Here is a 27220-nt window from a genome sequence, read left to right on the forward strand (position 1 = left end):
TCCTTTTTGGCACTTAAAATGTTCTAGGGATGGCAGTTTTGAAAAGTTAACCACAGGGTCTCCTGGAAAGCTCCCAGTGCTAGCAATATGCCTTTGATTTTCCAGACTTTAAAATTACTGTATTATTGGCAGAGTATTATGAATAACACTGACACACACGTCTGCTAATGGGCTGTTTCAGCCTTATTAAAGCCTCCTCAGGTGCAGTTGTGAATTAATAACTGTAACAGACATAGGACTAGTAATATGCAAAACATATTTATACAATATTTGAGAAGGGGAGCCTGTGGCCCTCTGGATGTTGCTGGGTTCCCAGTTCCCACCAGGCCCAGTCAACACAGCCAATGGTAAGGGATGATGGGAGTTCAAGTCCCCACAACATCTGGAGGCCCACAGGTTGCCTTTCTCTGCTTTGTACTCTTAGATGGTTCACTTCAATAGCCAAGGGTTACTGGGCTCTGCTCCTGTTTCTGTAACTGCATCCAGTTCCAGAGAAATTTAGCATGTTAATTTTCTCCCACTACTTTTTCAATACTACAAGAAACATCAGTTCCTAAATTCCTAGCTACCCTGGGTATACCAAGTAGGCACTTGAAGGGGTGGAATCTGTTCTTTAAAATTTCAGCTGCAAGGCCAAAATTCAGTGCCTCCCTGCCTCTCACTCTCCATGGTGCTAATTTACTAAGTCATAGTTGTGGTGCCATGTGGCCCCTCTAGGCTCAGTGCACAGTGTGACAGAACCAGTCGGGCCTCCCTCAGTGGCAAAGCTGAATGCTCCGGCACCGGGGGCAGAGAGCAGGCAGGGGCACGGCTGACGCATGTCCCGGGGGCATGGCATGTCACCTGTGGGGCCTGCATGCATTCTGGGGGTGTGGCGCGCCGCACGCAGGGGCATGGCACCTGGCGCAGTGGGGGTGCGCGGCGCGTGTCCGGGGGGCGGCAGTGATGGTACCCCCTCCCCAATGGGGCCGGGGGCAGTGCACTCCCCCTGCCTGCCCCTGCGTTCCTCCACCAGTGGCCTCCCTAATTCCACCTCTGCTGTCTGTCTGTCTATGATTAAAAGCATTGCCACAGGGGGAAAACAAGGCAACCCCACAGGAACCTTGCAATATGTGTCTCCTCCTATTTCTTGTGGGGCATAAACAGTGGAGTACGGCAGGCTTGGGGAACCCTTTGGCCCTGTGTTTCTGGACTACAATTTCCCTCATCCCTGGCGATGCCAATTTAGGATGACAGGAGTTGATCATTATCTGGAGGGCCACAGGTTATGGAGACAGCTTTAGGGGGCAAGAAAAATCAAGGAAATCTTGTGGGGGAGAGAATGGGGCGGGAGGACAGTGCCGAGGCCCCTAATTCATTCCCTCCCAGCTTAATTTTTCCAGATAAATGAAGTGTAGTGAGATCTGATCATACACTATCTGTTCTGACTCTTAGTGAGTTGAGGGTTGTTGGATCAGGGGCTTCCTGATGCACAGCACACATTCTTAACTATGTGCACCAGGATTGGGTTGTTGTTGTTGTTGTTTTTAAAAAAAGCTTCCTATCCTTAAGCTAAAACAACTGTTTTGGAGAACTGCTTTGCAGACAAGTTGTGGGTAAATTTGATGGAGCCAGGCCAAGATGCTCCAAGTGCCAATAAAACTCTTGCCCATAAGATGTGCCACGCCTCCTCTTTTGAAGGGACTATTGCGCAGGCAGGAGCTGGGAGGGTAAGCTGCTCACGAGACCTGGAAAGTTGTGGCTGCCAAACTCCAATTTCTCAACTGAAGAAGCGGAGTGAAAGAGAGAGACAGATGTGTACACAGAGAGCCAGCGAAAGAGCATGCGTGCAGCTCCTCTCAGCAGGGACAGGGCCTGAACAAGCATCTGGAAGGAGCAAGAAGTAAATATTTACAGCTCTTGATTATAAGGTCAAGAATGATATTCCCATCCCAGGAGGCTGCTTAGCCTCCTGGGGAGGGAAAGACTTGGTTTGCTAGGCACTGCCTAGTGTGGGAAGGATGTGCTGATTGGAGTAGATGGAGCGGCTGGGATTTCCCCATTTGCTCTTTTCTTCTTAAAGGAGATCTGCATTCCCACCCTTTTTGTAATCTGCTGCTAGATAACTGACAAGCTTAACAGAGACCATCCACACACTTAAGGAGGTTCACAGAAAAGCTCAACTTTGGAAACCTGAAGCCCTATGAATTACAGGTAAGCACAATCTCAATTTTTTCCCTAATGTTTAGTCTGACTCTTGAAAGTGGCTTTCAGTGTTCACCAGAAAGGGGGGAAACATTTTATGTGATTCTGGTGTAAGATCTGAAGTGGGGGGAAATCATGCATGAAATGCCCAAGTGTCTAGATACAAAAACTGTTCTCACAATTCACTGTGGGCAAGATGCAGTTTGCTTTCCTGGTAGTCTTTATACCCTTAACACAGCAGTGGGGAACCTGTGGCCTTCCACATGATACTGGACTACAAACCCTTGACCACTTTTTTCTGCTAGCTGGGACTTATGGGAGTAGAATCTGCAGCTGTTGCTGGAATCCACATGTTCCCCTACCCAGAATGCCTACTTGTACTTTGTTGTAGGAAACTACTGTTAGATGTGTTGTTTCTCAAAGCACCTTTATTCCAACTGGAGTCCTAATTCTTCTCTAGCCACCTCTCCAGCCAAGGTGTGAACACACAGAGGTGTTGATACGATGGACAGGGCGGAGGAAGGGGGTGGGGGCGGTCTACCCTGGGTGTCAACACTGAGGGGGGTGACAAAATGCAGAGCAGCACTCACTGCAGCGTGCCCGAGCCACACGTCTCTCCTGGGAGTGACACAGTGGCTTGGGCACCCGCAGGCTCCATGCTGCCCCAAACGGTCCGCCCGCTACCTCCCCCTTAGCTGTAGGGTGGCTGAGTGGGAGGAGGCAGGCAGACTCCTCGGAGGCCTCACAAAGTGTTCTGCCCCAGGCGCTGGATTGGTTGTTCCACTGCTGCTGATGGAGATGTATTTAAACAACCCTTGGGTGCACACAAACAGAAACAGCAAAGTTGTGTTGTGTTTTAAAACCTGGTATAGCGTATGGTTAACAGAAGAAAAATATTGGGGTTCACTCAAGGTCCCACAACAGCTCCCACAGCTTGCTGCCATGTTTTAATTTGTCTTAATTTGCTAGGGTGACCAGATAGCAGAGAAGACAGAACTTTTACTTTTGTCATGGAAGAACGAATTCTAGTATGCAAAGGGTACCAAAATTCTCTCTTCTCTGACCTTATTATGGCTATACACAGTACAATTGTTTAGAGATTTCAACGGGAGGAGAGAGGGTCTATTGTGCAAGCAATGGGAACTAAACTGCTCTCACCTTTTTGCTTTAATATACCCACCAACTTGTGCTGAAGATAGCTTTGACAGCTCCTCTGTTGCTGAGGCCCCTTTGGCAGGAGAAGTGTTAGCTGTTCTGCTCAGCCAGTATAAACATCAAGTAGCCAGTAAGAAAAAGCTCCTTGGATCATGGGAAAGCTCCCACTGCCCAAGTAAATAAGCTCAGGAGAAGCCAGTTCAATGATACTGTTAGCAGGAAATGCTTCCAAATTGTGTGGAAGGAACAAAACTGCAGTCAGTAAGACTCACTGCAGACAGTCACATACATAGACAATTCATTGGGTGTAAGTGTGTCAGTAGTTACCCATTCCAGCATGTTCAGTTTCCTGATGCTGCAGTTAACACTTTTTAGATAGCATTGCACACCTTTTATGCTTTGGACAGTACCTTCTGAAGACCCTACAGATGTTGTTGCTCCATCGTCCTTGATGATGTGGTTGTGGTGCCTGGGATTGATGGACTCAACATCAAGGGGGGTCCCCTATACCTGGGCTGTGGGCTGCAGTGTTGGGCCAGGTCAGGAGCATTCTTATCCAAAAGAAGGCCTCCACTGGTGCATAAGTGCCTAGCTTGTAGCAATGGTGTAGCTTGGGTTTCCAGCGCCCGGGGCCATGCCCAGCATTCAACTGCCTAACAGTGTCTCTGTCACCTAGGAGATTGGAGCCGCAGAGATAAGAAAAGAGTCTTTCCATTGTTTGGAGAGGTCACTTTCAGGTTTTTGTGGAGAAGCTGTTTTCAGTTGAACCCAGTGATGGAAGCTCGCAGCTGTACCAGGTGTTGACATTTTGCACCCCTAACAATTTTGCACCTGGGGCAACTGCCTCTGTGCCCCACCCACTACACCACTGATTTATAGTGTCTCATGTAGGAGGAAGGTGTGGACCTAGTGGCTGCCCTGCAGGAGCTGTCCATGCATTTTGAAGTAGCACCCACACCCTCATCAAGGCTGTCACATGTGCTGTCATGCAGCAAGCTGCACCCACACTTGCTTCACCATCCTGCTGGATCATTGTAGTACCGTGAGAGGGCAAAGGGGTGGATGGAGGAGATCACACCTCGTGCATTTAATTCTTTATTAATAGTAGTACACAACTAAAACTGCCATAAGAGGAAGTTGGATGTCATATTCTGATGGGCTGAAGTGTGCAGCTCAGAGAATTTAACACTTTTTTCTGGCACTGGGATGATGTCTGATTTGCAAGGCAGGATGAGGGCCTGGCGAGCAAGGAAGACAGAGAGCCAGGACTTTGGGAGTTCCTGGCTCTGGAAAGAATGTGAGTTGAAATGGGCTGATTTGAAAGAAGGTATTGGACTCTTTGAGTTCTGTCTGAAGCAGCCGGATGCAATAAGCAGCCAGGTAAAGCCAATAATATATTTGATTGGACTGGGAGAATGCACAGTTCCAAGTTACACAGAAGCCAAGCAATCCAGAAAAGTTTCCAGTTCTCATCTATATTTAGAACAAAGTTACTTATTAATGGATGTATTTTTATTTCTTTCCCTTCAGCTCAGTTCTGTGTCTGAGAGCAAGAGAGCAAATGTGTATTTTAGGATTCCTGGATTCTGTTCATAACGCTTGAATTTTTTTTGGAGTGTGGGGAGGCAGGGAGAGGAGTGATACTTGTGAATAATGAAGACAGTATCCCAACTATGTTATACATCCCTGAGTCAGCCCATACTGATGTCTAAGGTGAAATCTCTGTTTAGAAATGGGAATATAGTAGATCTGAAAGATGCTTCATGCCACAAATGGAACACAGGAGCCAACTCCAAAGGCCAAGATCACGTTATGGGGATAAAATATTTGAGGGGACTGAAATGGGAGATATTTCAATGAGTAATCCAATGTCCTGGATTATGTCTACAGTTTCCACCCAGAAAGTTTAATGTTACAGTTGCATCAAAGGGAGAAGTGTGCTTTGCATTACATATTTTCCTACTTTGCATAATATTTTCATTAAAAACAATCAAGAAGCAGGTTCACATGGGAAAGCACAATGTGCATGTTCAGTAGCACTATAACAGGCTTCCTCAACCTCGGCCCTCCAGATGTTTTTGGCCTACAACTCCCATGATCCCTAGCTAGCAGGACCAGTGGTCATGGATAATGGGAACTGTAGTCTCAAAACATCTGGAGGGCCAAGGTTGAGGAAGCCTGCACTATAATATGACTTTAAAAATATTTATTTTAAAAAATCTAGATGCTCAGGATCACTCTTGTCAGGGTCCAGAGAACTATTTGTGCAGAGAAGGTGACTTGGGAGGTGCTGATTAACAAATCAGAAAAGCCTTGGAGCAGTAATCCCTTGATTTCTATCACATGCTATGCAATTCTATTAATATGTAAATCATGATCATGAAACACATGCTTTATGGAATTGTTTTTATTTCTGCATTTACAATGAGCTTGCAGGGCAGCAGCTGAAGAAGGAGCAAAAGGGGTTTCTTGTGTGTGTGTTTCTTTGTGGCTGATTAGCTGTTCTCCCTGTGCAAAGGTCAGAGGGGGCAGGGTTTCTGTTGAGGCAGGGGATTAGCTGTGGGAGGAGCTTATCAGAGCTAGCAGGGCAGCGGCACGCGCAGTTTGATCCATCTTTTAGATTTAGGGGAGCTAGTCTCAAACGTTTGTTGGGGGAGACCTAGGGTTTTTTGTGGTGGGAGTTATTTGTCCTGTCTTCACGCTTTTTATGATGGAGGACCGCTGTAGCCACCCCCAACAACACGTTCTCAAGATGGAGGGGGAGGGAACAGCTGCAGTCGCCTGCGGTTCCTGCGCAATGTTTGCCATCTTGCCAAAGGTTGCAGGCAGCTTTACCTGCAGCAATTGCATGTTGATTGCCCTCTTAAAAGACAAAGTCCAGCAACTGGAGGAACGTGTAGCTACGCTCCAAAGAATTAGAGAGCTGGAGCTCTTCTTGGAAGCAATAGAGCACACCATCTCCACCAAGGAGGAGACAGGGGACTCCCCTGAGAAGGAGGCTAGTTCACCAACACAGGAGCCAGATATATGGAGAAACGTGACTCAACGAAGTAGGAGGCCCAGGGTTCGCTCTGATTGTTTAGAAATGCACAATCGCTTTGAGGTCCTCTCCCCTAGCATGGAAGACGAAGAGCAGACTCCATTTGAGGATCTCTCCCTCATTACAGTCGATCAGGTATATGAAGACGAGCAGCAAAGTCAGTCCTCAGGGAATGTGCAGGCGACCTTGGAACGGACAGCTCATGGAAGAACCCCGACCAAACCTAAGAGGAGGCGTGTAGTGGTGATAGGGGATTCCCTACTGAGGGGAACAGAAGCAGTGATCTGTGGGCCTGACAAGATGTCTCGGGAAGTGTGCTGTCTCCCCGGGGCTAAGATCCAAGATGTAACTGAACGACTGCAAGGAATCATAAAACCCACTGACAAATACCCCTTCCTCTTGGTTCATGTGGGAACCAATGACACTGCAAGCAATAGCCTCCAGAAGATCAAAAGAGACTACGAGGCTCTCGGCAGGAGATTGAAGCAACTAAATGCACAAATTGTCATCTCATCTGTCCTCCCAGTTGAACGACGTGGCCCAGGGAGAGAGGGGAAAAGAGTGGAAGTGAACAGCTGGCTTCGCAAATGGTGTAAACAGGAACGGTTTGGATTCTTAGATCACGGACTGCAGTTTCTTGAAGATGGACTTCTGGCAAGCGATGGGCTGCACCTCACAACGATTGGGAGAAATGTTTTTGCCAAAAATCTCAGAAACCTCATCAGGAGGGCTTTAAACTGACTAATGTGGGGGAGGGAGACAGTGCTCCTGAAGGTAGGAGTCTATCAATTGATGAAGATGATCATCCAAATGTCATAGACCAAATGGAGCAAACAGCACGCAGACCTAGTGGTGGGAGGAAAAAATCCTTAAATAAGAGACACGGGGGAATGATTAATGGACTTCAATGTCTGTACACCAATGCGCAAAGCATGGGAAATAAACAAGATGAGCTTGAGCTCTTGGTACAGCAAACTAAATATGACATAATAGGCATCACTGAAACCTGGTGGGACAAGTCCCACGATTGGAATGTAATAATGGGGGGATACAATCTATATCAGAGAAACAGACCAGACAAGAAAGGAGGAGGAGTGGCGTTATATGTCAGGGATGTGTATACCTGTGAAGAGATCCAAGATTTAGAACCTCAAAGCCAAAGTGAGAGCATTTGGGTCAAAATTAAGGGAGAGAAGAAGAACAGAGACCTCATTGTGGGAGTTTACTATAGATACCCAAGCCAAACGGAGGACATAGATGATGCCTTCCTGGAACAGATGGACAAGCATGCAAAAGGAAGGGAGATAGTAGTAATGGGGGACTTCAATTACCCGGATATTTGTTGGATGTCAAACTCAGCCAAGAGCATAAGGTCAAACAGATTCCTCACTGGCCTTGCAGACAACTTCATTGTCCAGAAAGTGGGAGAAGCAACAAGAGGAACAGCCATTTTAGATCTGGTCCTAACCAATGTTGATGACCTGGTTAGTGGGGTAGAAGTGGAAGGATCATTAGGCGCGAGTGATCATGCTCTTCTGAAGTTTACCATACAACGGAAAGGAGCAGCCAAGCATACTAGGACTCAATTTCTTGACTTTAAGAAAGTCGACTTCATAAAACTTAGGGAAGTGCTGGGTGAGATCCCATGGACAGTAATACTAAAGGGAAAGGGAGTTCATGATGGCTGGGAGTTTGTTAAGAGGGAGATACTAAAAGCACAACGTCAGGCAATACCAATGAGACGGAAACATGGAAGGTGCCTAAAGAAGCCAGGGTGGCTATCTAAAGAACTTTTAACTGAGTTAAGATTTAAAAAGGATGTGTACAAAAAATGGAAAAGGGGGGAAACCACCAAAGAGGAATTCAAACAAATAGCCAGCACGTGTAGACACAAAGTCAGAAAAGCTAAAGCACAAAATGAACTCAGGCTTGCTAGAGAGGTTAAAAGCAACAAAAAAGGTTTTATGGGTATGTTCGTAGCAAAAGGAAGAACAAAGAAACAGTGGGGTCACTCAGAGGAGAAGATGGTGAAATGCAAACAGGGGACACAGAAAGGGCTGAACTCCTCAATGCCTTCTTTGCCTCAGTCTTCTCCGATAAAGAAAACAATGCCCGACCTGAAGAATTTGGAGCAAATGATTCAGCAAAGGAAACATAGCCAAGAATAACTAAGGAGATAGTACAAGAATACTTGGCTAGTTTAGATGTATTCAAGTCTCCAGGGCCAGATGAACTGCATCCAAGAGTATTAAAAGAACTGGCAGAGGTGATCTCAGAACCACTGGCAGTCATCTTTGAGAATTCCTGGAGAACAGGCGAAGTCCCGGCAGACTGGAGGAGGGCAAATGTTGTCCCTATTTTCAAAAAGGGGGAAAGAGAGGACCCAAATAATTACCGCCCAGTCAGTCTGACATCAATACCAGGGAAGATTCTGGAGCAGATCATTAAGCAAACAGTCTGTGAGCACCTAGAAAGGAATGCTGTGATCACCAATAGTCAGCATGGATTTCTGAAAAATAAGTCATGTCAGACTAACCTGATCTCGTTTTTTGACAGAATTACAAGCCTGGTAGATGAAGGGAACACAGTGGATGTAGCCTACCTTGATTTCAGCAAGGCATTTGACAAGGTGCCCCATGATATTCTTGTAAAGAAGCTGGTAAAATGTGGTCTTGACTATGCTACCACTCAGTGGATTTGTAACTGGCTGACTGACCGAACCCAAAGGGTGCTCATCAATGGTTCCTCTTCATCCTGGAGAAGAGTGACTAGTGGGGTGCCACAGGGTTCTGTCTTAGGCCAGGTCTTATTCAACATCTTTATCAACGACTTGGATGATGGACTCAAGGGCATCCTGATCTAGGAGTCTTGGTTGACCACAAATTTGACATGAGCCAACAGTGTGACGCGGCAGCTAAAAAAGCCAATGCAATTCTGGGCTGCATCAATAGGAGTATAGCATCTAGATCAAGGGAAGTAATAGTGCCACTGTATTCTGCTCTGGTCAGACCTCACCTGGAGTACTGTGTCCAGTTCTGGGCACCACAATTCAAGAAGGACACTGACAAACTGGAACGTGTCCAGAGGAGGGCAACCAAAATGGTCAAAGGCCTGGAAACGATGCCTTATGAGGAACGGCTAAGGGAGCTGGGCATGTTTAGCCTGGAGAAGAGGAGGTTAAGGGGTGATATGATAGCCATGTTCAAATATATAAAAGGATGTCACATAGAGGAGGGAGAAAGGTTGTTTTCTGCTGCTCCAGAGAAGCGGACACAGAGCAATGGATCCAAGCTACAAGAAAGAAGATTCCACCTAAACATTAGGAAGAACTTCCTGACAGTAAGTGCTGTTCGACAGTGGAATTTGCTGCCAAGGAGTGTGGTGGAGTCTCCTTCCTTGGAGGTCTTTAAGCAGAGGCTTGACAACCATATGTCAGGAGTGCTCTGATGGTGTTTCCTGCTTGGCAGGGGGTTGGACTCGGTGGCCCTTGTGGTCTCTTCCAACTCTATGATTCTATGATTCTAATTTTAAAATTGTAAATGGGCTGGAGGAGATGCTCTTTTCTTCTTTTGAAGTCACTATTGGAATTCAGATTGCTGAGAACAGGGGTGGGCAACCTAAGGCCCTGGGGCCAGATGCGGCCCAATCACCTTCTCAATCCGGCCTGCGGATGGTCCAGGAATCAGCGTGTTTTGACATGAGTAGAATGTGTCCTTTCATTTAAAATGCATCTCTGGGTTATTTGTCAGGCATAGGAGTTTGTTCATTCCCCCCCCCCCATATAGTCCAGCCCACCAAACGGCTGAAAAAGGTTGCTGACCCCTGGCTGAGAATATCAGATTTCAAGTTTCTTGTGACTAAGTTTGAAAACCTGAAAGCAGCAACTATAAAAGGTCATACTTTAGGGTTCTCTTTCTTCTTAGAGTCTAACTATTTTGGGCCCTTTCAGACCAGAGGAGGGTAGGTGAGGCAGTTGCCTCAGGGTGTCAGACTCTGGGTAGCTGGATCCACCTCCTGCACTTGTCGGCCTCCTCCTCCTCTTCCTCCTCCTCCTCCTCCTCCTCAGTTGTGTGACCACCATGCACCACGCTCCCACTAGCCAGTGTGTGCATTTTTGTACACATTACATGGCTGGAGAACTGCATTATAAAATCAAGAAAAATTTTGAAGGATGGCTGTGTTTGTGTTCCCATGCTGTTTCAGAATGCACAAATTTAAAAGGTTCCACCTTAAATGTGACCAAAATGGAATTTTCCCACAATTCCTATGTTGAAGTAACTTCGAGACTTCCATTTGTGCTACAGTTTCTAAGCAAGGGTTTGGGACTTTCAAGCATGGGTACGAGAAGCTTCCCCTTTGTCCTCCAGGAAAACCTGTTCTTTACTGCTGGATCGGAACAAACACTGTTTCCCAGGGAAAGTGGCAGGACAAAGGGAAACTACTTGGACCCCTGCCTGAAAGTCCCAAACCTGTGCCTAGAAATTGCAGCACAAACAGAAGTCTGAAATAGCCCTTATGTGTAGACGTGGCCTCTTTCAGGCAACTTGGCTGGGGATTGCCTTCTTGCCTTTGATCATATTTCTATGCCAGCCAGATACTCTTCTGGCATAGATAGGTGGTGGCATATAGAAATGTGGTCAAAGGCAAGATGGCAAGTAATCCCCCTCAGTCAAGTTGCCTGAAGGAGGCCACGTCTAGAGAATGGGATTTCCCCTCTGCAGAGAACGATCCATTGGTACCATTTGCATTTTACTATTTGAATCTCCCTTTCTCCTCTTGACGTCTGACATGAGAACAGGGTCAGGGGTGATGAGGAGGTTAAAGAGCAGTGATAAGCCCCATATGGCGCTGCCCAGGGAGCCTGGGAATGGACCCTGTGTTTACACAGGAAAGAGGCACCATCTGTAACCAGGCGGGCAGGCGCTTGTTCTCTTCAACATCCCTCCCCTCAAGCCTCAGGGAGACACTGCTCTAACTAAATCTGTGCTCTTGATTCCTCCCTAGACCCTCCCTGGAGTTGGTTAGAGTGAAGCCCCACTCTGTGTTTGTCCTTGCTTGCTCACAGAGCATTTCACAGCACTGGCAGGCAGCAAACCATTTTAGCAAAGTGTAGCATCATCACACATGAGGTTTATGTCAGCTTTGCTGCCAGATAGAAACACAAATGTGGACTGAGGCATGAAGCATGTCTTTGATTTTCCTTCTGAACTCTCTCACAGATTAATAGCATCCATGTATGGGAATTGTGCAAAAGCACAAGGAAATGTATATTTTAATCATTGGTATTTGTAAAATCATGAACCTTCACATGCAGTATTTTTATTGTCTCTGTGGAATGCTCAGCTACTCAGTTTCAGAGACAGATATATCAGTCCAAGAGCTGTGGGGCTGGTTTAAGAGCCTTTAGTGCATCCAATGCAATGGATGAAAAACTGGTTCTGTCACGTTATCAGCATGCTTAATTTTGAACCAGGAGAAAGCCAGCCATAGAAGACACTTACTGACTCCCCAAAAGATCTCCCAACATACTTTTCTTCCTCTTTGTGGAGTTTTTTTAAATTAAGGAGTGTGTGCATGTATGTGTAAGCATGCGCACACCCACATATACACACATCAAAATGTATATGTGCCCCTTTAATATTTATTTACCGGTAAATAGGTAGATGAGCTTTCTGAAACACATGGGGAGGTGCAACATGAGGAGGTGTAACAATCTTGGCCTTCACCTTTGGTTGTTGTGGAGAATCCAGACTTCCTTTCCTGTGAATCTAGTGCATTCCAAGCATGGGCCTAGCCGGGGGGGGGGGGGGCAGCTGCCTCCCTAGATCAAGTAAAACAATAGAAATACTTAACTAACTGACCATGTTGGTTCTGCCCCCGCCCCAAACAAAAGTCCGGCCCTCCCTCACAAAAATCCTGGCTATGCCCATGATTCTAAGGGGGACTGTTGTGAAGGAAGACACAAGCTACTCCCTGTTTCTCTTCCAGAACTGAACAACTGTCCTCTGAATAATTTATTTCACCTAATTGGCTAGATTTCTTGAATGTCCCATGATGAATGTGAATTGACCCTTAGGCGTTCAGGCTTGATGGAGAATTCTGTCCTATGGACTAGGCTATGGGGTAAGGAGGAGGAGGGTCTGAGTGGAAGCACTTTGGGTATATACAGGATATAGGGTGGACAGGAGAAAGAAGAGGTTGGAGGCTCGTGAACCTTTGGCTGTTGTATAGAAGATTTGCTGACATTGCCTTCTATACTACTTTTAAACAATCCTTTTCAGCATTATTTTCAGCCAGCTACCCTAACAAGGAAGATGGTGAACTTGAACCAAAAGCAGTCTGGGTGATGGATGGATTATAAGAAAGATGAGGAGCCTCTCAGAATCATGCCCTGTGGAGCAGAGATGGGTTAGTTTGCTTCCTGAGGCAAGACTTGCCTATTCTGAGGATGAAGGCTCTTCTCCATTCTCTCATTTTCCTGGAAGGTTGGGCACAAGTGTTTCCACTGAGCTGAAGGCAGTTTGATGGAGGGATCATTGCTTGTGATGCTTTGCATGCCCAACTTTCATCTCCAATAAACAGATTTTGCAGGTTTGACTAGTGGCTGCACCATGCATGGGGGGGAAAGGAGTGCGTGTGTTCCCTGTACGAAGTAAAACTTGTTCCAAACCACTTTCAACTCTCTTTAAAAAGAACTTTCATGTGCCTCCAACTGAACTGTCTTGTGCTACATCCCATCCCTACTGTGGAATTCCAGATCCATTAATGGGAACTGCAAGGCAGCAGCCAAGAAGCAGGAAGTATATAACTGCCTGTCTCAGTGGTGGTGACTTTAATGGCCTTTCCTGAGCCAAACTGGATCCATTTCCCAGTGCATATTGGCAACAGCTGTTGGCATTGAAGCACAAGGCCTTTAGATCCGGTCCTGTAAATTCAGAGCAACAACGCAGCACACACACACACACCATTAAAATCTCTATCTACTTTATTTATAAATTCCCTTTTGAAACAATGGAACCATCCAAAAACAGGGTCCCTGTCCAAAATAATGGAAGCTGCAAGGACCAGTTGACATGACTAGGCTCCATTGAAATAAACACAAAGAACAAATAAGGCAAAGAATGGTGTCTGATAGGCAATTGAGTTGGTGACACAGATAGACCAAATAGGGATGAATGATGGGGAATAGTAGTAATTGGGTGTTCATCTTTTATGGAGTATCATCCAGCCATTGCATCCTGTATTTTCCTTATGCTGGTTCTGTCTTTTCTCATGAAGAAAGGCTTTTTATTTTTTTTAATAGTGGGAGAATAGTTTAATCTCCAGTGACATAGATGCTTTTAGTATTACACTTCCAACATTTTAAATGGGCCCTGACATATTGGGAAAGTGGACCTATCACAGCTTAGCATACATTAATTGTAATATTTGTGGTGGGTTCCTGTGAACTACAAGTTTGCACCCTGCAAGAAGACACTTGCTGCACTCAGAAAGGCAAAGAGTGATGCTCAGTGGATTGCCAGACAATGTGCCCATGACTACTGACTAAAGCTGTGTCAGAGCACCCAACTCGCTGCTGACACCAGCAAAACAAAATGTATGAAAGCACGAAGAAAGCCTTTGGACCAACAGTTGGTAAAATTGCACTGCTGAAAAACTTTTCTGGAGAGATCATCACAGACCTCAGCAAGAAGATGAAGCAATGTGCAGAGCACTATCAAGAATGGTACTTGCAGGGAAACATGGTAACTGACACAGCAGTCAACAGTATCCAGACTCTGTCTTGGAAGAAATAGAGGTCTCTTCCCCCAATGAGCTGAAAAATGCCATCAATGCTCAGGCCCAGGACAGGATGGAATCCAAAGAGAAGTGCTGGAAGCCGGTTTCAATTCCTCCTCATGACACACCTCCACAGGCTCCTCTTGCAGCGTTGGGAACAAGATTCCCTGCTACAAAACATGCATCATGACACTCTACAGCAGGGGTAGGCAAACTAAGGCCCGGGGGCCGGATGTAGCCCAATCGCCTTCTCAATCCGGCCTGTGGATGGTCCGGGAATCAGCGCGCTTTTACATGATTAGAATGTGTCCTTTTATTTAAAATGCATCTCTGGGTTATTTGTGGGGCATAGGAATTTGTTCATATTTTTTTCAAAATATAGTCTGGCCCACCACATGGTCTGAGGGACGGTGGACCGGCCCCCTGCTGAAAAAGGTTGCTGACCCCTGCTCTACATGAACAAAGGTGACTGGCATGACTGTAACAACATGGAATCTTGTTGCTGAGTACTGTGGGAAACGTCTTTGCTCACATAGTTCTCAACAGATTACAGTTACTCGCTCACTGGGTCCATCTTGAGTTACAATGCGGCTTTAGAGCTTAGAGGTCAACAGTCAACGTGATTTTCTCACTGTGTCATCTGCAGGAGAAATGCTGAGAGCTGAGACACCCTTGTATATTGCCTTAATAGACCTGATGAAGGCCTTTGACATTGTCAGCTGGAAAGGACGTCACACTGCTCAACTAGATAATCTCCACAATCTGATCATGTTTTTGCACGAGAACATCCAGTATGACAGTTCATTCTCAGACACCTTCTCCCTGTTGCTGTCCTATGCCTTCAGTGCATCTGAAGATGGTGTGTATCTGGGGTCTGTTCAACCTGGCATGTCTCCATGCCAAGACAAAAGTGTGCTGGGTCTGAGAAATGCTGTTTGCAGATAACTCAGTCTTGACAGTACACTCAAAGGAAGCTCTGCAGAAACTCATCAACATTTTTGCTCAAGTCTGCAGGGAGTTCAGCCTTACCATCAGCCTGACAAAGACCAACATCTTTGGTCAGGATATCACTGGCACTCCATGCATTGGTGCCCACACACTTGAAGTGGTGGACAATTTTTTCTGCCTGGGTTCAACCATAGCCAGCAATGACGCTGAGCTGGACAAGCCTATTGGTAAGGCAGCTATGACAATGGCTCACCTATCCAAAAGGGTTTGGGGGAATGTGGTGCCATTTATGCCAATCCCTATCGAAGGTCTACCAGGCTTGTATGTTGAGTACGTTGCCTTATGAAAGTGAGCTGTGGGCAACTTACACTCCCCAGGAGTGATGCCTCAATTCCTTCCACATGTGCTGTGTCAGGAAGATTTTAGGCATCGCATAGCAGAAGAGTGTTGAACAAAGATGTGCTCTTCCAAGTCCACATTCCCAGCTGGCAACATCAACCCTGTTGTGTGCGAATCCCTTGCAGACAACTGGACTGCAGTGCCTGGAGACAGTCTGGTCATGCATCCATAGCAATGATCAGAGGAGGAATGAACACTGGGAGGAGCACAGAGAAAAGAAACACAGAGGTGCATCTGCAGCAGCACAACCAGATGCCTTCATCTGCACCCACTGCAGTAAACCATGTCTCTACAGCCACAGCAGACACTGTGACTCTCCAACAGTTTGACTTCACTCCCCAGGGAACACTCCTGGATGCCTACCACTTTATGACACTCTTTATTTATGCTGATATTTTAATTATTGCTAAAGTGCTTTCATGAAAGGAAAGTGTGGTACTATGGCACCATAATGCCCTTACAATAGACAGTCCCATAACTTGCAGCATGACACACCGTCTTCTCCTCCTCACCTGAGCACAACCATTTTGTTTCTGGTGGGTCCCAATGACAAACCAAAGATTCCTCTTTCCACCAGTTGTCACATGCTGAGGGTGTCATGTATGCATGCCTTCTGGCCTCCTGGAGCTCAGGAGCTTCATCTGCATAACAAAAGAGGGAGAGGATTCTAAAACCCTCCAATGACATTGTTAGTAGCTGGCAGGCTGCTGCTGAGATGGAGCCAGGGTTGTGATTTGCTAATTGCAGCATTAAGGCGGCCTATCACAGGTGGTGTTTGTGTTTTGCCAAGTGCCCCTTTTGTCATTCTTGTTCTTCTTGTTCCTGATGTTCCAATAAATCCTTTTTGAGATGAATCTTGGTCTTGGGTCGTGCCTGAACCCACCTACACCTCAGAGGGAATAACTGAATTTCAATAACCATATTTTAAGAAGCTATTATTTCAGTAAATGAGACAAATTACCTCAAGGTCTGTAATCAGAGTGTACACATTCATCTGATTTAAAACAACAATGTAGAGGTCTTGCACAAGAGCACTTTATCATAATCTCAGTATTTCATTGTTGCTGTGGGGGTTTTTTGGCCAGGGAAATGTGTGGTTGTCACAGCAGTTATAGAAACCTCCAGGGTCACCCACACTCATCAAATCAAAGACCAGATTGATATAGCTAAGTATCCCTCTTTCACAAGACCATTAAAAATAATTTTAAAAATGGAAATGGATATTACCCTACCACCAAAAGCACAAGTTGCTGCTGCTGCTAAATAACATATTGTTGCTGCCCTAGTTTCTGAAACCATGGTCCCAGACCTCCCCTATTCATAAACAAACTCTGCCCTTTTGACTCACAAGTGAAAATAACTATTGGGATAGGTTTTTCCCAAATATTTCCTTCTGTACAGAAAATATTTGGGATTATTAAGAGTCAAGATCAGGATTGCTCCCCTGTACTATTTCAGTCATGCAGTTTATGTACTTATAGGTCTGTTTACCTTGTGCACTTCTGAACATTTGTTTTATTTATGACACCTTAGAATTCTCACAAGTGTGTTTCTTCTAATAGCATGGAGCCTCAGTACCTGGTGATGGTGGTGCTGAGTCTGGCCAGGCCAGGCCTGTCAGGTGTCGAACCACTGGCGGGGCCAAAGTGCACCTACACCTTCATCTTGCCACAGCAGAAGTTCACGGGGGCCGTGTGCTGGAGCAGCGTGCGCCTGTCCCCGGAGCCTCCGGGTCTCAATCGCTCTGAGGTGGCCGAGCTGCGTGATCAGCTGCACCACCAGCAGGCCCAGATGGAGGAGCTGCGCCGACTAGTGGAGGTGGACGGGGCCGTGGTGAGTGAAGTCAAGGCCCTGCGCAAGGAAAGCCGCAACATCAATGCTCGTGTCACCCAGCTGTACACTCAGCTGCTTCATGAGATCCTCCAGCGGCGAGAGCGGCCAGGGCAGACCTCACAGCTTGAAGGGAGGGTGGCCAACGCCTCTGCCGAGGCCTTGCGCGTGGCGGCCAGTTATCGCCAGCTGGAAGGGAAGTACCATGCTCTGGCTGCCCTGGTCAACAACCAGAGTGCCCTCATCAGCCAACTGGAGAGAGACTGCCAGCAAGGAGCCAGTGGCCGGGGGAGCCCACAGGTACTGCTCAAACTGAACTGGGAGACAGAAATGGGAGAAATTAAAAGGGTCGCTAGAGCCAGTCATCTGGTGCTACTTGGCCTGCTGTGCCTGAAATCATAAATAAGGAAGGGCCAGGGCAGACTTCAGCGATGGTGAAGTCCTGATACCTGGTGCTGATGCTGACCCTGGGAAAAGGGGAGGGATGTGACAACAGCAGTGCCAGGAAGACAGGAGCTGATGTTTTCTAAACCATAACTAGGCCCCAAGCTACACTCTCCCTCCGGAATGCTGTGTCCTCTAATCCTAGGTGTACATGGTCTAGTACTTTTGCTGAGTGTACCGCTTCAAATTGTATGTTCAAACTCACATGGCAGAATGCTGCTGTAGCCATAATAATAATAATAATAATAATAATAATAATAATAATTAATAACAAATCAATGTACAAAACAAGCATGTTAGGGAAAAGATTTCCAGCATAGCTTCTTCCCATACATGCTAATTTTCCATGTTTGTTTTTGAATGGAGGAGTATTCCGGCATGTGAGCCCCACCTGCAGCCTGAAGGCAAGGAGCGCTAAGCAACCTTTGACTCTCCAGTTGTTGCTGGACTCCAACTCCCATGAATCTCAGAATGGCCAGTGGTCATGGGAGTTATAGTCCAACACCTGCAGTACTACAAGTTCCCATCCCTAATTTACTGAAAAATGGAAGTATTTGCTTGATGCTCAGAGCCAATCTCTTTTTGCCTCATGACTGCTCCCTGTTCAAAAAGGTTTCTGAGCCTGAGCCCTGGTTCAAATTAAACCCTGCATAGAAAAACGCTGTGGTGGCCCTCCCACACAACCTGATTTTTCAGCAGCTTATTGGAGGTAAAGTTTCCCCCCACTTTATTTCTATGTCTGCAAATGGTTGCTCCATTTCTACATGTCCAGCAACTGTTGACAGCACAAGAGCCCGGATAGAAAAAAGGACGTTAATCCTTTTTACTAATTCCCTCTTTACAACCTTTTCCAACGTGGGCAATGAACACTGGGAGAACCCTTTTTGTGTCGCTGCTATTTGCCCATCTCCCCCCTCACTTGCCCACGACGACTTCAGTCTATGGAATTTTCATTCTGCCCTTACAAGGCATCCGTCTTTTAACGTGGCAGCATTGCTCATGCTGCAAAACTCCTTGCCTGTTAACAACAAGCAGGCACCATGACTGCAATGCTTCTGATTGCCTGATAGAAATGGCTTTCCTTTTGGTAGGCCTACCAAGACTTCTATTATGTACTTTTATTATGTATGTTTTTAAAAATTCTTTAGATTTTGTCTATATTTTTATAATTTTGTTATATCTACTTGTTTTTAAAGTTTGCTGATTTCATCAGCATTTTTGATAAATATTTTAGTTAACCTCAGCTGTCAAAATTTTCTTGATTAAAAAATAGGATTAAGTGGTCTATAAATGTTGTTAATTTTAAAAAATGGCTCTAGTGGAGTTAGGACAAAATACAGTCGGTCCTAGTCTAGCTTTTGGGTTTCCTGAAAGCATATTTATCACACTTAGAACTGCCACCTTATTTTCTGGTTGTGCTCCTGTGCCTTTAAGAGCCACTTGAATGTGCTCTAAATCCCCTGCTGCCCTTGAACTAAATGATGCTACACTCCAACTATACTCTTTCAGTTCTCCTATGTTTTTAGGGTGAGTTATTTCTCCTTTCTCTCCACAGCCCCCCCTGGTGCCAGTGGTGCCTCACAACCCTGCAAGCATCGCCAATGAGAGCAGGGTCCATTTTGATGTCGTCAATGACATCCAGCGAGACCGGCCACACAAGGCGGCAGTGCCACAGGGCAGCACTCTTCAGCCGCCTGCTGTCGTGCCCACCAAATCCACAGGTCAGAAAGAGAGAGCAAGTCTATTAGGAAGCAGCAGGGCAGAGGCTGTGCAGGGCAAATGCCAACAGCACCAACCTTTGCCACCATGAAGCCTAGTTCACACAAAGAACCAATGAGATGGTAAAACCACTCCTGTGGATAGTGGATTAACGTTCCTCTCTATAAGAGCTCCCTGCACAGAGAACCCAAGAGGTCAGGCAGACACGTTTTTGCCAGCTTTCTCTCTATTATGCTACTTTTGTACCTGCAGGGGCTGTAGGTCTAATGTCTCCCCAAAACTCAAATGGCAAGTGCTTCTGTTTATCTGACCCCCCAAATATCTTTGGAGTGTTAGCACCCCAAATTTTGCTGGCATTACCTTCTTAAAACAGGCAAGCGACTGCCAGCTACCACTGTGATTATTCCATTGCTATCTGCTGTCCCTGATAAAACATTTAACTGATCCTCCTGGGCTCTTAGCAAACCATCAACCTAACAATTACTCAGTTGGTGGTTATTCCGATGGTCTAACATCTGAAACAAATCCAAAGTACCTATTTTCCTTTGGGAAATGTGACAAGCTATACACTCCGTGATAGGGTAGCCTGTGAGTGGTATCTCATTTCTCCGCTTTCCTCCCATTTATGTCATGGGGCCCTCCTGCTCCTTGCCTGAGGCATCTGCAGCCAAGAGGCAAGAAGGGCTAGTGTGGCATACACAAGCAAAAGCACCGCCTTCTTAATTTGGGATCCTCCAGTCCCCTGGCCTAGTACTGACATTTGAGTGAACTTCAAGGAGCAATTGCTAGTGGAGGGCCACTGATTTATTGTCATAAATTTGCATACTGAAGGAATGATCGCTGGGTGTGGAGCACATTTCCGCCCGCAGTCAAACCACAGCTGTCTGAACATCATGCCCTCTATCTAACCTTTTGCTCTCTTAGTAGTCTGCCATGCCCTGTCTGTGACCTTTGTCTCTTTCGATTAAACATTGTGCAAGAGGAAACAGGTGCCAGAATAACCTGTACCACCCTTCGATCTCAGGACTGGAAGATGTGTAAAGGCCACAGTCCAAAATGTATCTGTCTGGTTTTGCATATTGTGCCAATAAAAGGAGCTTCGGCAGAGCTAGCTGGCAGCTTGCCTGTGCACAGGTCACCTGCATCCAGCCTCCTGTCATCACCCGTTATTCCTACACATACCATTAGCTACTGCAAGCCACATAGATAGAGGCAGTTGTATCTCTTACTGGTGGGCAAAACCAAAAGGTATGTATATCACAGTATGCCTGCCCCTGGGTCTGACCTTCCTGTGGCCTGTGGCCGACTAATGCTGGAGGCACAAATCTGTTGGGACTTGTGGTGTGCATTTAAATAACTGGGACCTGCATAGGAGCCTTGCAATGCTCTCATGTACACTTACTAAATGAAGCGCCTGAGATTCTACTAATATATCTTCTACTAATATATAATAGTATACCTCAGGTAAGCTCATGAAGAAAGCTTTTATTTTCCCACTGGTGTTTGGAAGACCCCTGAGGCATTTGCCTGATGAAGAATTCTATGAAACTCAAAAGCTTACACAGCCCTTCACCAACCCCAATTTGGCCAATAAAATGTGCATTTCCCCTGCTTTGTTTCTCTTATCCTTTATGAAATGTTTTATGTTACAATAAATATGTGAGGTAGATTAGCCCTGACAGAGAGGGCTTCTAAATAGGAGCTCAGTGTTGTGATATCACAAATGGATTTCTGGCAATAGGTTTTTCCTTTTCCTTTTTACATATGGGGTGGCATTTTTATGCCAACACTGTTGTGTGGACACTGGGAAAAAACTTGCATGCATGAGAAGCACAGATCCCATCTGGAAATACCCAAAAAGGCCATCCAAGTGAGACAGGGCATCACCCTATCTGTGCTACAGAACTCAATGATAACCTCCAAACTAGTCCCTGTAATTAGCTGCCCCTACTTTGTTCATCACGGGTGAACATGCGGGTGGTTCGAATCCCTGCAATGGGATGAGCTCCCGTTCCTCGGTCCCTGCTCCTGCCAACCTAGCAGTTCGAAAGCATGTCAAAGTGCAAGTAAATAAATAGGTGCTGCTCCGGCGGGAAGGTAAACAGCGTTTCTGTGCACTGCTCTGGTTCGCCAGAAGCGGCTTAGTCATGCTGGCCACATGACCTGGAAGCTGTACGCCGGCTCCCTCGGCCAGTAAAGCGAGATGAGCGCCGCAACCTCAGAGTCATTTGTGACTGGACCTAACGGTCAGCGGTCCCTTTACCTTTATCTTGTTCATCACACAGTGTTATTCAGTCCCTGTTCATTAGTTTTTCTCTTCCTGGCACAGGGCCATGGCGTGACTGTCAAGCAGCTCAACAGAATGGGCAGACCAGTGGCATCACCATGCTACAACCAACTGGTGCCCGGGGAATCATCCAGACCTGGTGTGACCAGGAGTATGATGGGGGTGGTTGGACCGTCATCCAGCGGCGGCAGGATGGGTCGGTCAACTTCTTTATCACCTGGCAGCACTACAAGGTGTGTTGAGGATGTGGCTCCAGGTGCCACATGAAGGGGAGAGCAAGGAGATGAAGGGGTCCAAGCTTGTGAGGAAAGCTGGGCAGGGGGGAAAGGTGGACCTATGGGATGCAGAAGGTCACTTGGGGTTAGAGTCAGAGATCTGGAGGCTCATGGTGGAGCTGGGACTTATAGGCTGAAATCAGAGTCACAGGTGATAGGTGATACCAGAGACCAGGTTCAGATATACTGCTCTTTCATGGGTATTCAGCCTTCAGTTTAGTTGCCCCAAGTTGAATTTGTAGGAAATACTTGGGGATAGGAATTCCTGATATGCAAAAGGTTTGCAGCAGCACACCTATGAATCTGGTCTTGACACAAAGCAAGGGTTACTCTGCCACCTGCTGTGCTATGCCCACTTAGTCAGATGGAGGCAAAAACACGTTAAGTAATGGACTGAAAACATGAGCTAAGGCCCAAATAGGTGTGATAATGAGGGCAGCCATGTTTGTTCAGTCACATGGCAATCCCATTCTTGCAGTGTGTGTGTGTGTGTGTGTGTGTGTGTGTGTGTGTGTGTGTCTAGTCTTAAGATAAAAATATGTGATCTTTCGGGGACCTGCTGGCAAAGTGGACCATAGAATGCTCTTATCAGGAGACCTCTGTATGAAGGGGTGAAAGCTTCCTAGATTTTTCTCAGGTTTCCTTCTCTCTTTTTCCATTACTCCAGAGGTATGGGTTGAATCTGGCTCCATCATGGAGCCTCAGTTGTCTCCTGGTCTCCAGTAGCAGAGTCAGAGCCCTGCACAGGATCTCGTTCCTTAGCGGGAGACTCTGCAGCCTCTGACTCTCATGTCTTGCTTCTGGACTCGGGTCATCACCACACATGGCAGCTGACTTTGGGCATTGAGCTAGCATGGTGTATGTATGCTTTGCTGATTTCCTGCTGCTAAAGGATCCCACATATCTCTGCAAGAGAGCTAAGTGTGCCACAGGCCCCAAAGTGGTCTGGGAAGGAAGTAGGAGTATTAGCTCACTCTTCTACCCTATGGCTAGCACCAACTGTTCCCCTACAGCCAGTGCCCACCTGCTAACATCTTACTTGCTGTGTTTCCCCCTGCCCTGCTCCACCTTCAGAATGGTTTTGGGAACTTGGAAGGAGAACACTGGCTGGGTCTCGAGTTCATTCACTGGCTGACTCGCCAGGGCTCGTACGTGCTGAGGGTTACCATGGAAGACTGGAGTGGGCGACAGGCATACGCAGAATACAGCACCTTTGCCCTAGAACCTGAGAATGATTTCTACCGGTTGCGACTGGGGCGCTATCAAGGCAACGCTGGTGATTCCCTCTCCTGGCATAATGGCCGACAGTTCAGCACCCTCGACCGTGACCATGATGCTTACTCAGGTAAGGATGCAGAAGGGAGATGGCTAAAAGAGGACACCAAGAGCTGGGGAGGAAGGTGTTGTTTGTTCCTTATCTTTTTATCACCTTTATCCTTTTTTATCATCGATCTGGACTGATTGGAAGGGTGCCTGCCTGCCCTGCTGCATCCTCCTCATGTCACCCTCCATGCCCCGACCCCCAGACGTGCCCGCCTGGGCACTCAGCCGCTGTGTCTGACAGTATAGAGAAGAGGTAGACAAAAAATATAGTATCAAAGCAAAGCGGTTGTGGAAGCAAATCATTATTCCTACAGTAGCTATTAGACCTGTTTCTCTTGTATCAGATTCCGAGAGCATGATATTCTGCACTCCAAGGAGCTTTAGCTCACAGCTCCAAACTCTGTCTCATTTGCCCACAGTATTCAGAACTGCAAAACTGGCTCTAAACTGTTTCTCTTCTGATCCCACCAGCTGGAGGGTGCCACCTTCCTAGACTGATGGATGCTGCATTCTAAAGCTGGAGAGAGATTCCCAGCCATCAAGAGAACTTTGTCTGCTTATGCTAGCTCCCAAGTATTAAGCAGACACCTGGCTAACAAAGGGCAGAACCCTTAATAGCACTGTATGGAATCCATCTATGAAGTCCAGACCTCTCACGGAGGCACACTAAGAAGAGCCTCAGATGATGATTGCATGGTTTGAGTCAGTTCATATGGAGAGATGTGGTCCTGGAAGTATTGTGGTTCTGAGCCATTTAAGACTTTCTAGCTCAAAAGCAGCACTTTGAACTCGACCTGGAAACTAATTAGCAGACAGTGCAATCAGGACAGGATTGGTGTAATATGCTCAAACCATCTTGTCCCAGTGAGCAACCTGGTTGCCAAATTCTGCAGGGGTGGGGAACGTGTGGCCGTCCTTATGTTGCTGGATGACCTCTCTCATCCTCCCTCTCCACTAACCATGCTGCCTGGAGCTGACAGAAGCTGGAAATTCCCCATCTCTATTCTAACAGCATCTGATTTCAGGATTTGATTCATGGGCACAGCTGCCCCCCCCAAAAAAAATCAATAGAAATACATAGCTGAGGTTCTGCCCTCCCCCCCCCAAAAAAAATAATCCTGGCCATGCCCATGGTTTGATGATAAATTATCTATTCCCCACCCCTCTTCTTTTCCTACAGGCAACTGTGCCCACTTCCAGAAAGGTGGTTGGTGGTACAATATGTGTGCCCACTCCAACCTTAATGGTGTCTGGTACAAAGGAGGGCACTACCGAAGCCGTTATCAGGACGGGGTCTACTGGGCAGAGTTTCGTGGCGGTGCCTACTCACTCCGCAAGGTGGTCATGATGATCCGGTCTCCACAAGGCACCTGATTTCTGTACCTGGGAGTAAGGAAGGACGCATACCAAGGGCAGGTCTAGATACTTAAAAACAGGAGTCACTGAGCTCTGAAAGCTCACTTGCCATGTTCTCAGTCAGACGTACAGCCTCCTTCTCAAAGCAAGCTCCTTCTAGTGCCAGTGACCTGTAGAAACGGTGGGTGCACTATGCTAACGGGGGGGGGGGGGCTTGTGGCATTTCCTGAGCAGTTGTCCAGATTTTAAAAGAACATTTTTCCCTTTAAAAAATAACTGAAAATAATTAAAGAATGTGCCAAATGATGTTTTAAATGTACACGCAGCACCTTAAACAATTAACAGTCAGCACCTTTAAAAAAACTGGAAATCAAAAAGTGAAGGGGGTGTTCAGCAAAACTGAAGAGAGAATTAGCATATGGGGGGAGGTGTTTGTTATTTTCATGGGGTGCTTCTGGGTGGGGCCTCCTTACACCTACATGTTTTTCACAGTGTCCACATAAGTGGCATCAAAATGCCAGCCTGAACTTTCCACCTCATTAAATTTGGATTTGTCAATTTTGGAGGAAATCCAGTGAAGTTAAAAACAAACAAATACTGTAAACAAAACAGCTTGTTGCTAGAAACCTTTGGTACCTGAACGGCCTGCAAGCACTCATCTAGAAACACATGTTTTAAATCTGACGACACATGTTTTAAATCTGCAGCTTTATACTTACATACCTGGGAGTAAGCCACACATGAGTCAATGAGTGGAGGTGTATAGGACTGCATCATCTTCACTCTCTACAATCCAGGTGTAACAACCCAGTTTGTTGTGACATGTGAAGCCTTGGGGGTTGCATTCTCCCCATCACATGCCAAAAAAGGAAATAAAAAACTTCAGTTCCCCTAATTAGAAGCACAGTTTGTTGCTGTGTGCAAACTTTGCAAATGACAGTGTGTTCAAACTATGATTTCTTAACTATCCAGGATTATGTGGTTTGTTCCACGCTGCTGTATACTCCTCCCTCCCCACATTGTGGAACTGGTTACTCTTGCAGAGGCTGAAACACCCTGTGGTAGAAAACAACACTGCAGCGATTTAAGGATCGCCACTTTCATAATCCTAACAGAAGCGTCATTAGCACTGCTGTAGCAGACTCTGGGCTCATCCAGAATTCTGTGCCGTGTTTCTTGGCACAAGTGTGTATTTTAAAGCTCTGTGTCCAAACACTTTTTCGTTTTTGGTTGCCCTAATGCTTTCCCTGCAAAAACCCACGCTCTACTGCTGAGTCTGTGCAAACGGAAATCACAAAAAAACCCAAATTGCCATTTGTTCTGAATCAGCGTTAAAAAACGGACTTTTTTATACAGTGGTACCTCTGGTTAAGAACTTAATTTGTTCTGGAGGTCCGTTCTTAGCCTGAAACTGTTCTTAACCTGAAGCACCACTTTAACTAATGGGGCCTCCCACTGCCGCTGCGCCACTGCTACGTGATTTCTGTTCTCATCCTGAAGCAAAGTTCTTAACCCAAGGTACTATTTCTGGGTTAGCGGAGTCTGTAACCTGAAGCGTATGTAACCCGAGGTACCACTATATGCCCAACTGCTATGTGAAGGTGGCAGAGCGAGAAAGTGCGGAGCTAGGCCTGATGGTAAAGTCCTGGGAAGAGGCTCCCCATTCATGCTACAAACTCTGGAGTTAACACATTCCTGGTGATCTATTCTGATTGGAAAAGGCTTAAGGAACGGGCCTCCTCATCCTTTTATCAGAGATGGAAACCTGAGGCACAGTAGAGCTAGCGGTGAAAGAAAGCCATGATTTCCACTCCAGTCTGGATTTGACGCAACCAGCACTCTTTCTGTTCCACTACAGTTCTGTTTCTGCCAAATATTATGTTATTTATCTTGCTGTCCATTATTCAGCTTAAGGTGCATAACTTGTGTAACTGACAACTGTTTATGTAAGCTACATAACTTACATTCATTTCAATGTAAAGGAAACAGCAAAATACATCAATAATTAGGCATTAATTAGAACTCACAATATATTATACAAATCCCATAAATGAAGACAAATGTATTAATTTTGCATAAACCTATTTTGTTCACTTAAATTTGAAATTTTCTGGCAAAGAAGTCCACAATCTGCCCTAAAAATAAAGTATGCAAGTCTATTAGTTCTTTCAGATTGGTTGGGTATACTTTTTTGACTACTAGCAGAGTTCTTCCAGGTTGTGAATGTCCTTTGACAAGGCACACAAACCCAGCCTCCTGGACACAGTGGAACCTTGGAAGCCGAACACCTTGAAACTCGAACGTTCAGGCCCCCGAATGATTGAAAACCGGAAGCGAATGTTCCGGTTTTCGAAGATGTTTGGAAGCCAAATGTCTGGCACGACTTCCAGTTGAGTTCAGTAACCCGCTTTTATCCATCCTTCCATCCTGCAAACTCCCAAACACGCTGGCGGATTCTTTCTTGGCTCCTCCGCCCCCGCT

The 27220-nt window shown here is 46.3% G+C and overlaps 1 protein-coding gene across 2 annotated transcripts; it reads left to right on the forward strand.

Moving 5' to 3' along the window:
- Nucleotides 1-1713: 1713 nt before the first annotated feature.
- On the forward strand, nt 1714-26898 carry LOC309522516 (angiopoietin-related protein 2-like). 2 transcript variants are annotated; one of them, XM_082205856.1, is made up of 6 exons: nt 1714-2193; nt 17039-17635; nt 19335-19500; nt 21828-22018; nt 23135-23405; nt 24564-26898. In XM_082205856.1, exons 2-6 carry the CDS (start codon nt 17069-17071, stop codon nt 24755-24757), a joined length of 1389 nt encoding a protein of 462 aa, XP_082061982.1. In that variant the 5' UTR covers nt 1714-2193; nt 17039-17068; the 3' UTR covers nt 24758-26898. The 2 variants fall into 2 exon arrangements, with proteins under 2 accessions (XP_082061982.1, XP_082061981.1); XM_082205855.1 differs by having other exon boundaries at nt 1715-2193; nt 17068-17635.
- The last annotated feature ends 322 nt before the right edge of the window (nt 26899-27220 follow it).

The sequence above is a fragment of the Podarcis vaucheri genome (assembly GCF_965113315.1).
Source record: "Podarcis vaucheri genome assembly, chromosome: 17".
NCBI lineage: Eukaryota > Metazoa > Chordata > Lepidosauria > Squamata > Lacertidae > Podarcis > Podarcis vaucheri.